A 13,338-nucleotide genomic window follows, 5' to 3' on the forward strand; every position below is an offset into this window, starting at 1 on the left:
GGTACGAAAATGAGATGAAATGTAATGACAAATGAAAAGTCCAAAATCCTCCACTGACCAGAATTCAAAACATGAGGACGAAGAATAAATGGATGGATATGAATTTTAAAAAATCAGTGGATCCGACCCGCAATGCCTCACATTCACAGAAACTGACGTAAAACAATAGTATTACTGACCAAAGGGCTGCGTCTATAGCATAATATTGAATCGATGATGCTTGTAGTCTAAAGGAGTCCAAAATCCAAGTTATCGGCCTCTCATAATGGTACTTATCGATAGGAAAGTAGAACCATGCTATTTGTCATGTTGAGGTAATAATCACAAGTAGTGTAGACACGCGGTATTCCAAACATTATGGTACTACTCACAAATAATGAAATTCGCACATGTAAAACAGACCTATGGTGTTAGTTACAGTTTCTTATTGTTGTCTGAGTCATCAGTCCATAGACTGGTTTGATGCACCCGTCCATGCCACCTTATCCTGTGCTAACCTTGTCATTTCTACGTACCTACTGCATCCTACATCTGCTCTAATCTGCTTGTCATATTCATACCTTGGTCTACTCCTGCCGTTCTTACCACCTACACTTCCATCAAAAACCAACTGAACAAGTCCTGGGTGTTTTAAGATGTGTCCTATCGTTCTATCTCTTCTTCTTGTCAAATTTAGCCAAATCGATCTCCTCTTGCCAATTCGATTCAGTATCTCATTTGTGATTCGATCTATCCATCTCACCTTCAGCATTCTTCTGTAACCCCACATTTCAAAACCTTCTATTCTCTTTCTTTCTGAGCTAGTTATTGTCCATATTCCACTTCCATAAAATGCCATGCTCCACAGGAAAGTCTTCAAAAACATTCTTCTAATTCCTACATCAATGTTTAAAGTGAGCAAATTTCTTTTCTTAAGAAAGCTCTTCCTTGCTTGTGCTAATCTGCATTTTATGTCCTCCTTACTTCTGCCATCGTTAGTTATTTTACTACCCAAGTAACAATATTCATCTACTTCCTTTAAGACTTCATTTCCTAATTTAATATTTCCTGCATCACCTGCCTTCGTTCGACTGCACTCCATTACTTTTGTTTTGGACTTATTTATTTTCATCTTTTACTCCTTACACAAGACTTCGTCCATACCATTCAGCAGCTTCTTGAGATCTTCTGCAGTCTCAGATAAAATAACAATACCAGCGGCAAATCTCAAGGTTTTGATTTCCTTTCATTGGATTGTGAAACCCTTTCCAAATTCCTCTCTGATTTCCTTTACTGTCTGTTCTATGTAAACACGGAAAAGGAGAGGGGGAAAACTGCAGTCTTGCCTCACTCCTTTCTGGATTGCTGCTTCTTTTTCAAAGCCATCGATTCTTATTATTGCAGACTGATTTTTATACAGATTGTAGATAATTCTTCATTCTCGGTATCTGATGCCAATCACCTTCAGAATCTAAAATAGCTTGGTTCAATCAACATTATCAAATGCCTTTTCTAGATCTACAAATGCCACGCACGTGGGCTTGTCCTTCTTGATTCGATCCTCTAAGATCAGACGTAAAGTCAAGATTGCTTCATGTGTTCCTACATTTCTTCTGAAGCCAAACTGTTTTTCTCCCAACTCAGCTTCAACTTGTTTTTCCATTCTTCTGTAATTAATATGTGTTAAAATTTTGCAGGCATGAGATACTAAACTAATGTTGCGGTAGTTTTCACACCTGTTGGCACTGGCTTTTTTGGGGAATAGGTATAACAACATTATGCCGAAAATTGGATGGGACTTCTCCTGTCTTATACATTTTACACACTAAATGGAATAACTTTGCCATGGTGGTTTCTCCTAAGGCAGTCAGTAATTCAAAGGGAATGTCATTAATTCCAGGTGCCTTGTTCCTATTTAGGTCACTTACAGCTCTGTCAAACTCTGACCTCAAAATTGGGTCTCCCATTTCATCAATATCAACAGCCTCCTCTTGTTTCAGAACCAAATTATCTACGTCTATACCTTGATACAACTGTTGGATATGTTCCTGCCATCTTTCTGCTCTGTCTTCTTTCTCTAGAAGTGGCTTTCCATCTGAGCTCTTTAATATTCATACACCTAGATTTTCCTTCTCCACAGGTCTCTTTGATTTTTCTGTATGTAGCATCTACCTTTCCTAGGACCATACAACCTTCGACATCTTTGCACTTCTCCTTCAGTCAGTCTTCCTTAGCTACCTTGCACTTTCTATCCACTATCCACTTCATTCTTTAATCGCCTGTATTCTTTACTCCCCTCTTCATTTCTAGCATTCTTGCATTTTTGTCATTCATCATTCAGGTCTAGTATCTCCTGAGTTATCCACTGATTCTTAGTTGATCTTTTCTTCCTTCCTAACATTTCTTCAGCAGCCCAGCTGACTTCATTTTTCATGACTATCCGCTCTTCCTCTATTGTGTTCCCTTCAGCCTTTTCATTTAGTCCTTTTGCAACATTTTCCTTGAAACAATCCCTCACAGTATTTTCTTTCAACTTATCTAGATCCCATCTTTTTGCATTCTTTCCTTTCTTCAATTTCTTCAGCTTCAGATGGCATTTCATGACTAACAAGTTGTGGTCAGAGTCCACGTCTGCTCCTGGGAAAGGTTTGCAATCAAGCACCTGGTTTCTGAATCTCTGCCTAATCATAATGAAGTCTATTTTTAATACCTTCCAGTGTCTCCAGGTCTCGTCCAAGTATAAAGCCGTCGTTTGTGGTGTTTGAACCAAGTATTGGCAAGGACTATCAGTGCAGAATTCAACCAGCCGACTTCCTCTTTCGTTCCTTTGTCCCAATCCGAATTCTCCTACTGTATTACCTTCTCTTCCTTGGCCTACCACTGCATTGCAGTCTCCTACAATTAGATTCTTGTCACCTTTTAAATATTGTATTAAATCTTCTATCTCTTCATATGTTCTTTCGATTTCCTCATCAACCGCTGAGCTAGTAGGCATATAGATCTGCACTATTGTGGTGGGCATTGGTTTGGTGTCTATCTGGACGACAATAATTCTTTCACTATGCTGGTCGTAGTAACTTACCCGCTGCCCTATTCTTATTCATTATTCAAGTCCTGCACTTCTTCTGTTTGATTTTGTGTTGATAATTCGGTAGTCGTCTGACCAAAAATCCTGTTCTTCCTGCCAACGTACTTCACTTATACCAACTACATCTAACTTTAGCCTATCCATCTCCCTTTTCAGATTCTCCAACCTACCACAATGATTCAAACTTCTAACATTCCACCCTCCGACTCGCAGAATGTCAGTATCCATCTTCCTGATGATCGCCCTTTCTCGTGTAGTCCCCAACCAGAGATCCGAATAGGGGACTAGATTACCTCCGGAATATTTTACCCGGGAGGAAGCCATCATCAGTACATCATTCATACAGAGAGAACTGCATGTCCTCGGGAGTTAGTTACGGCTGTAGTTTCCCAATGCTTTCAGCTGTGTAGCAGTATCAATACAGCTAAGCCTTGTTGAGTATTATTACAAGGCCATATCAGTCAATCATCTAGATTGCCGCCCTTGCAACTTCCGAAAGGCTGCTATCCCCCTTTCGATGAACCATTCCTTAGTCTGGTCTCTCAACAGATACCCATCCGATATGGTTGCACCTGCGGTTCGGCTAAGTGCTTCATTGGGACACGCAAGCCTCCCAACAGCAGCAAGGTCACATGGTTCACAGGGGAGGAATTTCTTATTATATCCATCTATTCACCTATCCACCTATACAATACATATGTATTGAATAGGTGGATATAATAACAAGAAATTGTAACTAATATTAGTAAGTTCAATATGGGCAAGAAACATGAAATTAGTTTTATGCAAGACCTACGGCGTTTCACACATTGCGGCGCCATTTTCAGGGAACGCAAACCTATGGTGTTCATCACATATGTGTAATAACCACAGGGACTAGCACTATCCTGGGGTGTTCCTCATATAGTGGGTACTAATCATAGGCAAGCCAGAACCATGGTGTCACTCCTAACGTGTTACTAATCACAAACCTATTTTGTACCTAAGATAGTGGTACTACGCACAAGTAAAAGCAACCCATGGTGTTCCCCACATGGTGGTACTAATCACAAGTAGTGTCATGGTTCTAGTACATCGCCCCTTTCAGTCGCCTCTTACGACATGCAGGGGATACCACGTGTGTATTCTTCGTCTGCGTCCGCCACCCACAGGGGGTTGTTGGTTTGGTCCGCAAGAGGTATTTTATTTTCCTAAAGTCCGCCGGCAAGCCGGTTAGGACCCCCCTATCCGCCACCTGGGACGCGCCACATGGGAGTACCACCTCTCCCCCTGCTACGCCAGCATAGTAGGTTCATGGACAACAACTTGAATTGGAAAGAAACTTGTTGGAGAGACTCGAAGTGAAGAGATTGCAATGATATGGTAACGTGAAAAGAATGGATCCCCATAGGACTTCTCTAGCATATTAAGACCGCAGTGTTCTTGAAAAGAGACCAACAGGAAGACCTTGTGGTATTCGGGGGAAGCAGATTTTCAAGAACCTTGAAATCAGAGATGTTAACTGGCGTCGCATATATAGACAATATCCGTGGACGGACAGGACACACTGGAGGAGGCTCGTGCACAACCGCACCCGCCTAGCAGGAGCGAAGAAATGATGATAATGATGATAATTACACATGCAACTACACTGTGTCTAAAAAGTTATAAAGACCCTATGTTTTTGGGAAACATGATTTATTACATAAAATCGCCAAAAACCAATACCCTAAAATAATTAAAATTTTTCCTTTTAAACTTGCATACAAAAAAATTAATTTTAAATACACATAAACATATGAACATACAAAGATAACATACGGTACTTCTTCCCACAGTCCAATTTTTTTCAAAGTTCGATAAATATTTCTTACAATCATGACAGAAATGACAAGAAAGGAGGCTTGTCGGTGCCGCCTTACCATCCCCTCACTTCACACTGAACTTAGCCACCGAGAGGAGCGATCATAGCTGATTGTGAACAGGTGGCTCAATGATAAGGCTTTGCCACGTCACAATAAACATGAAGAGTGGCACTCACCATCACTAGGCCAGACATCACCAAACGTCAGGTAGAGAAGGAGCCAAACCACCCTGAATGCTATGGACAGCTTCAGGAGATGCCATCCCTGTCCCGGAAGCATTACTTGACTTGCGCTGGGATGGAGAAGTCATTGGGTTTAGGACTTCGTCATTGATGTCACCAATGAGGTCATCTATGAACGTTTTATACTTTGAACTTACAAGCAATGGCTGAAATGGGACGATGTGTGCTATGGCTAGATCATCACAATTTTATGCTCTAAAATAAAAGACTTGAGGATTTTCACCTGTCAGAATAGCCTATCTCAAAGTCAATATGGATAAATTATGATGTACCGGTATTTAATTTGTAATAAAAAGTTATGCTCCAATGTCCCAGAACACATTTCTGAGTAGCGAGGGCAATGCTACCGAATGAGGAAGGGATACTGGCTCTTAGTGAGATGATGATGACGGCACGACTGGATAGGTCTCTGGAGAAGGACAGCGGAGTAGTGAAACGTGAACTGACAGCCACCGTATGCGGACTTGACCTGGCCAGGACTCTTGTGCTGCTAGATTTCTCAATGCAACATCCGACGGTCAAAGGATTCCAGCAGGACAGAGCTTGGAACTTATGAACCGGTCAATTGTGTGGTTCCTGCAGACAATGAGAACAAACAGGTGCCTGAAACTAGGGAAGCGGACAACAAACTCTAAAGACATCTAGAGGCAGACCAATTTGAGAAACTTCAGCAACTGATCATGGCGTTACAGGACATCTTCATGATAACGCACGGTGACTACTGGAGGACTGACAGGGTGGTCCATCGCATTAACACCGGCGACATGATTTCTATCCGTCAATTACCTCATCAGGCACCTCTGAATAAAAAGACAGCGATTGACCAGATGATGCAGTGTGCGGTGATCAAAGAAGCCAAAAGTACATGGTCATTCCCTGTAATGCTGGTAAGGAAGAAGAACAGTGAGCACCACTTCTGCATTGATTATTACAGGAAGATGACTGATGTGACCAAGAAAAATCGCTTCCATTACTCTGAATTAAAGATGCCTTGGACATCTTTTCTGGAGTCCAGAGATTCTCAACACCAAGGCACAGCAAGGAGAAGATGGCATGGTATTGGCCAGGGATGATAACAGTTCATTGTTATGCCCTTCGGACCGTGTAATGTACCTGCAACTTTTGAACGACTGATAGAGTCCATGCTGTGAGGGGTCATACAAGACACCTACCTGGTCTACTAAGAAGACTTCAGAGGTAGGACACACGTTCCAATGTTCAAGAAACTACGAGGTTCTCAACTAAAACTGAACCCCGGGAAATGTCAACTATTCCAGCAGGTGGTATGTTACCTAGGCCACATTGTTTCATCAGAGGGAGTAGCTACTGACCCAGAAAAGCTAGAAGTTGCTAAGAGACTGGCCTGCACCGATAGACAAGCAGGATTTGAGGGATATTCTCAGCCTGCATAATTACTACAGGAAGTTCACTGCCATTTTCGCCAACACCTCAAAGCCACTCATGCAGCTCACAGAAAAGAAGAGGCAGTTCCAATAGCAGGCAGAGGCCACATTCCAGTCACTCAAGGAGTCCCTGTGCTCAGCACCTATCTTTGGTTATTCCAAGGCTGGAGAGAAGTTCGTCTTCAACACTGACGCCAGTAATGTGGGGATTAGCGGGGTCCTGTCATAGATGCAGGACGAACAGGAAAAGGTGAGAGTGTACTACAGCAAGAAATAATCCAAGGCTGAGAGGAACTACTGCATGACTCGCAGTGACTAAATGGCCATCATGAAGACAATGGAGTGCCCAGATTGATCTAGAAAGTGGAAACTACTAGAATGTTCTATGAACCTTTATAAAGAGCACAACTGGCGCGTGCCAGTCAGTCTTGAATGCGTCAATCATGAGTGAAAGTAAGTACTACAAGACGGTTACCAAGTCTGTAATGAGTTATTCATTGAGATTGAGTCCGCCTTGCGGCTGTGCGGAGTTCATTGAAGTTTGCTGTTGTGAGCTGTTCTGGAACGACACTGTGCCATGAGAAACTGTGTACAGAACATTCTGCTAAAAGCTTAACATCTCCATTTGATGGAAAATTCACTATCAACAGTTCATATAACCTCCACCCAGACTTTTGGCATTGTTGGTGTGACATAAAGCAAGTTGTATAAATAAAAAAGACTTTTGCAAGGGAATCTAGTAATTAGGAATTTTACATCATCAACCCTCTCTTGCCATATCAGCCAACTATCTGATGGTGAAAATCTGTTAAAACATTTGGGCACGAACTGGCACACCACTGTCAGACCATAAACACTAGACACCTTTCTACAGCACAGAAAAGGGAAGAGAGAATCTTTATGAAATCATATGAATGAACAATAATGAGAAAATTCAATTTACCTTTTCCCTTTTGTAGAAGCTGAAGAGCCTCCACAGTGGCAGCAATCGGTGTTTCAAATTGGAACACAACCACATCTGCATTCATGATGAAAGAGGTAGCTTTAGAAATGTCATCCTTACACACTTTACTATTGGCTCCAGGTACAATGACTATATTATTGTCACCTGCAAATATTAAAACGGAAGTATGAACAAAAAGTGCAACACATGCATAATAAAACATGCTGCAACTAGTAAGTAAGAAAGTAGAATAGACTGACAAGATATAAATGTATTTATTTCTCAAATGCAGACATCTGACTACACTTGCAGATGATCACAATGATCTGGAAGGAAAAACAAATACTTATTTCAATCAAGAAAAAAAAAAAAAAAAAAGAAATTTCTACAATAATGATAAAGTCATCATCATCTTAAACAGTTTACAGCACTGATAAATGATAAAATACCAAAGCTAAATAACTAAAATAAGAAAAACATCACAAACTACAAGAAAAAGAAAATTTAAAACTGAAAGCCAACAAACAAAAATAAATTATTTTACTAAATGTATTTTTATAATAATAACTATTTCTACTTTTACAACACTATAATTAGATCTAAGTGGTGCTTTTATACTCATTTTATAGCTTCCTCCATGCATGAGTGTCGGCCTCTGGATCCCAAGATAGTGGGTACAAACCTGGTGGAGGTAGTCAGATTTTTTAAGGGCAGGAAAAATGTCTATTTGACATTCCATGTCGTATGATATTGGCATGAAACACATTTAGTGTTTGCCCCAAAAAATTAATTAAAAATTAGCCATAGATGCCCAAGAGAGATTTGGTTTACACTGCCATCTAGCAGGCCTAGAGTAAAACGGAATGTCAATTATTATTATTATTATTATTATTATTATTATTATTATTATTATTATTATTATTATTATTATTATTATTGTTCCGGGGTATTTGTGGAACACAGAGGTGAAAGAAGGTGCCGGGGTGAATGGGTCTAACTACAATGTCAAGAATTGAATTTAAAACGTAAACTGAAGGTTATATTTTCAAAACACAAAATTTAACAATTTTACAGGTACAAGTAGCAACCATTAAACCAGTCCAGGAATGACAAGATTGGAGATATACACAGATCGTGGGCTTTAAGCCCTCACTTTACTTTTCCTGAGCTCCTAGCTCAAATTTACAAAAGAGCACAAATTTATACAAGGGCAGAAATCCCCTAATACATGGAGCACTTGCTTCTTAAATTACAATGTCAGGCTTCCCAGAGGCACTTTTACAACACTTGAAAAAGAGCTAAGGTGCTCACAGTTTTTTAAGCCTACTCAAGGCAACATAGCATGAAACTCTAATAATCTCTGGCCTTACACGACACTATTTACAAATAGAAATCTTATCATACAGAGGTATCTAGTACCCAACCTACAGGGCCTTAGTGAAAAAGAACAGGTTAAATAAACGGCCCGAGTACAATTTGAATGGAGTCGAAGACTGAGCTCCCAAAAAACATTTTAAAACCTATAGGGCGCATGGCCAACGAAACAGGGGCTATTCCCAAACTACTGAGGTAGCACGCATGGAAATAACTTTAATACATTGCATAAACAAAACGTGGCACCTCAAAGTAAGATGAAGAGGAGCTCGAGAGGGTATATCACTCTCTATCCCCGATTTACAGTTAAAGATATTATGAAGTTTTTACATTAGCCGGCAGAAGTTACATTTTTAGAAAAGTAGGTTACATAGTTGATGATTCGGACCTTTCCCTCGGGTTAAACTGCGGAGCTAGCAAGAAAGAAAGAAAGATGTTATGTGGCCACTACCTTGTCGAAGTTCTAGCAGCTGATGAAGTGGCCGCACGCCTCCTGCTTTGACACACACACTCGGTAAGATGACGATCAATTGGCCAAGAGACGTGCAAAGCCGCAGTTTATAAACCCTCAGGGAAGGTTCGAGATCTTTCATGAATAAACCAGCCACATCCTCTCAATTTATTGGTTAATTTAAAAGTTACACTCAAAATCGAAGAAGAAGAAGAAGAAGAAGAAGGAGGAGGAGGAGGAGAAGAAGAAGAAGAAGAAGAAGAAGAAGAAGAAGAAGAAGAAGAAGAAGAAGTGATTGGTAGAAAATTAAGTACAGAAATTAGGGATTGGCTGGATTCAAAACTGGCAGAAAGAAAAAGGAAATATTGCCAACCCAAAAATAAATGAACATCAATCAGTAAAAAAAAAACTTATGAATACAAAACTTCTTTAAAACAAAGGTTCTTTCACTTCGCACCAGGGTGCATGATCATAGCTTTTGTAGTGTCATCTGTGGAAAATGTCCAAACTTCTTGATGAATGGCAAACAAAACAAGTAAAAATTCAGTCAGTTCAGGAAACTTCACAATAACAAAATTACATCATATTTTAGTGGTGACATCTTCTGAGCAAATTTATAAGTTGGTGTAGTTTCAGTTTCACTGTTTCACCAATAGAAGAGTCCAACTCGTTGGCTGAATGGTCAGCGTACTGGCCTTCGGTTCAGAGGGTCCCGGGTTCGATTCCCGGCCGGGTCGGGGATTTTAACCTTCATTGGTTAATTCCAATGGCCCGGGGTCTGGGTGTCTGTGCTGTCCCCAACATCCCTGCAACTCACATACCACACATAACACTATCCTCCACCACAATAACACGCAGTTACCTACACACGGCAGATGCCGCCCACCCTCATCGGAGGGTCTGCCATACAAGGGCTGCACTCGGCTAGAAATAGCCACACGAAATTAAATTTTAAAAAACCAATAGAAGAGTTCTTTTAGCCACTAGATTTAAATGTGTGGCATTGGGGTGTACCTCCCAGTACAATTATTATTATTATTATTATTATTATTATTATTATTATTATTATTATTATTATTATTATTATTACACTATCAGAATTTTTTAGTCCTATATTCCAGAATAAACACATATCTTATCCTTCATCATTTACTATAGTGGCTATTTTATGATCTTTTATTTTACTTCGTCACACATTTATTATAATGTAATAAAACTTTCTCTTTCCTGGTGCAATTCACTCCTTGTTTATTAGCTTGACAATTATGACAAGTCCTTTTACTCTATTTTTATTCACAATCAATATATATTATTGTAAGTGCCTCGTCTGTCAACAAACTCTTAACAGATTGTTTCTCTACAGACAGCAAATAATATCGGGCAAGATGGCCATGTGGTTAGGGGGTGCGCAGCTCTAGGCTTCCATATGGGAGATAGTGGGTTCGAACCCCACTGTCGACATCCCTGAAGATGGTTTTCTGCGGTTTCCCCATTTTCACACCAAGCAAATGCTGGGACTGTACCTTAATTAAAGCCATGGTCATTTCCTCCACACTCCTAGCCCTTTCCTATCCCATCATCGCTGCAAGACTTATCTGTATGTAAGGCAAAACTGTAAAAAAAAAGAAGAAAAAAATTAAAAAATTCTCATCACCTTAATTCTTGTATATACCTGGTAACCATATCTCTTACTTCTCTACTGTATTTGCAAGTTTTTCTTTCCTTTACTGGACTGAAGACCCCTTTACAAAACAAGCATCATCATCATCATCATCATCATCATCATCATCATCGGGAGACACGAGAGAAACCTCCCAGTAGGATGTATTTGCATGCGATATTGTTATACATCCGGGTGTCTCCTGGGCAACGGACTAGGACTCTTCCTAGACGGCTGATTCTCTCACACCAGAAGTAACAGAGTTATTTAATATGAGATCCAACAAACAGTTCTTTTCAGAACCAACCTTAACAGTCATTTCTGTTAACATTGAAGGCATAACATCTTGTAAAGAACAACTTTTGTATGAACTTTGTCGCGACAAGCAGTGTGATGTTCTATGTGTTCAGGAAACACACAGAGATATGAAGCAGAAACGCCCTTTTGTTCCTGGCATGAAACTGATCGCCGAAAGACCACATGCTCTGTATGGAAGTGCCGTTTTTGTGAAGCCGAATTTAGAAGTCAGAAGTGCTTGCCAGTCAGATGAAAACAATATTGAAATTATCACCGTTGAACTAAGTAACTGTGTAATCACCTCAGTCTATAAACCACCTGCAGCAGAATTTTCCTTCATTCCACCCCACAATTTTGATAAAAGTAAAGCCTCCATTGTTATAGGTGATTTCAACAGTCACAGTCATGTATGGGGTTATGCACATGAGGACAAAAATGGTGAGACAGTTCTCTTGTGGGCTGAAAATTTTCAACTCGCCCTCATCCATGATAGCAAACTCTCTCCTTCTTTTAACAGTGGAAGATGGGGACAAGGCTACAATCCAGACCTCCTTTTTGTTAGTGAAAGCATTATGCATACATGCACCAAAGCAGAATGTCCACCAATTCCAAACACACAACATAGGCCCATCATGTGCCAAATTTTGCCACCAATAAGACCTCAAGAAGTCCGTTTTAGGCAAAATACAACTTTAAGAAGGCTAACTGGGCAAGATTTTCTAGCATACTGGATGAGAAGATTCTGAGCATCGCTCCTGTTCCTGAAGAGTACGACAAGTTTGTTGACATCGTCCAATTTTCTTCAAGGGCATCAATTCCAAGAGGTTGCAGAACCAGTTTTATCAAAGGCATTAAACCTGAAACGGCCGCTTTGCTAGAAGAATATTACACGAAATATGAACTTGATCCTTTTAGCGAAGAAACATCAATCCTTGCCCAAAGCGTTCTTTCCTCAGTATCACTGACTAAAAGGGATGAGTGGATAAAATTAATGACAGATTGTGACATGAGCAAGAGCAGTCAGAAGGCCTGGAGACTTTTACGTCGTCTCAATAATGACAATACCCAAGCCACCACATATGCTAATATAAAGGCAGATCAAATTGCCCATCAGTTGCTAGTAAATGGAAAATCAACCCGATCTAGAACGCTAGATAAGAAACCAATAACACGGAAGCCAAACCAACAGAGCAACATACTATCTCCACCATTTACTGAAGCTGAACTGGAATCAGCACTGAGGAAGTGCAAATTGGGAAAAGCAGCTGGACTAGACGACATTTGAGTAGAGCAGATCAAAAATTTTGGTCCTGTTACGAGGCGTTGGCTACTGGAATTAATGAATATCTGTGTCCAAGAATGCAAGATTCCCAAAATCTGGCGGAAGGCTAGAGTCATTGCTCTCCCTAAACCAGGCAAAGATCGGCTGGATCCCAAAAGCTATAGGCCTGTTCCCTTGCTCTGTCACCTGTACAAGGTCCTGGAGAGGCTCATTCTTGAGCGACTGACAGGAAAGGTGGAGTCGTCTCTTATACCACAGCAAGCTGGATTCCGAGAAGGAAAAAGTTGCACATCACAGGTATTAAACTTGACACAGCATATTGAGGATTGCTTTGAGAATCGGCTCATTACAGGCGCTGTCTTCATTGATCTTTCTGCAGCTTATGACACAGTCAACCATCGGCTTCTTCTAACAAAATTGTATGACATCACCAAAGACTTCCATCTAATGTGCAACATTAAAAATATTATCCAAAACCGAAGATTCTTTGTGGAATTTCACGGAAAAAGAAGCAGATGGAGAACGCAGAAGAATGGGTTACCGCAAGGCAGTGTGCTTGCACCACTGTTATTCAACATCTATACTAACGATCAGCCTCTACCTGAAGGTACTCAGAGTTTTATCTATGCTGATGATCGTGCAGTCACTGCTCAGGCCAACTGTTTTGAAAAGGTACAACAGACTTTATCCAAAGCTCTGAAAGAATTTACCAACTACTACAATGAAAATGACTTGAAGCCAAATCCTGCCAAAACTCATAGCTGTGTATTTCATC

The 13,338-nt window shown here is 40.4% G+C and overlaps 1 protein-coding gene across 3 annotated transcripts in view; it reads right to left on the reverse strand.

The window, feature by feature from the left end:
* The window catches only part of LOC136883213 (ribokinase), an 80,217-nt gene that overhangs the window by 31,572 nt on the left and 35,307 nt on the right, over positions 1-13,338 (reverse strand). For all 3 annotated transcript variants that reach the window (XM_067155413.2, XM_067155411.2, XM_067155412.2), the window contains exon 4: positions 7,500-7,664. In XM_067155413.2, the coding sequence (XP_067011514.2) occupies positions 7,500-7,664 (165 nt within the window). The remainder of the gene's footprint in view (positions 1-7,499; positions 7,665-13,338) is intronic.

Source organism: Anabrus simplex, chromosome 11, assembly GCF_040414725.1.
Source record: "Anabrus simplex isolate iqAnaSimp1 chromosome 11, ASM4041472v1, whole genome shotgun sequence".
NCBI classification, from domain to species: Eukaryota; Metazoa; Arthropoda; class Insecta; order Orthoptera; family Tettigoniidae; genus Anabrus; species Anabrus simplex.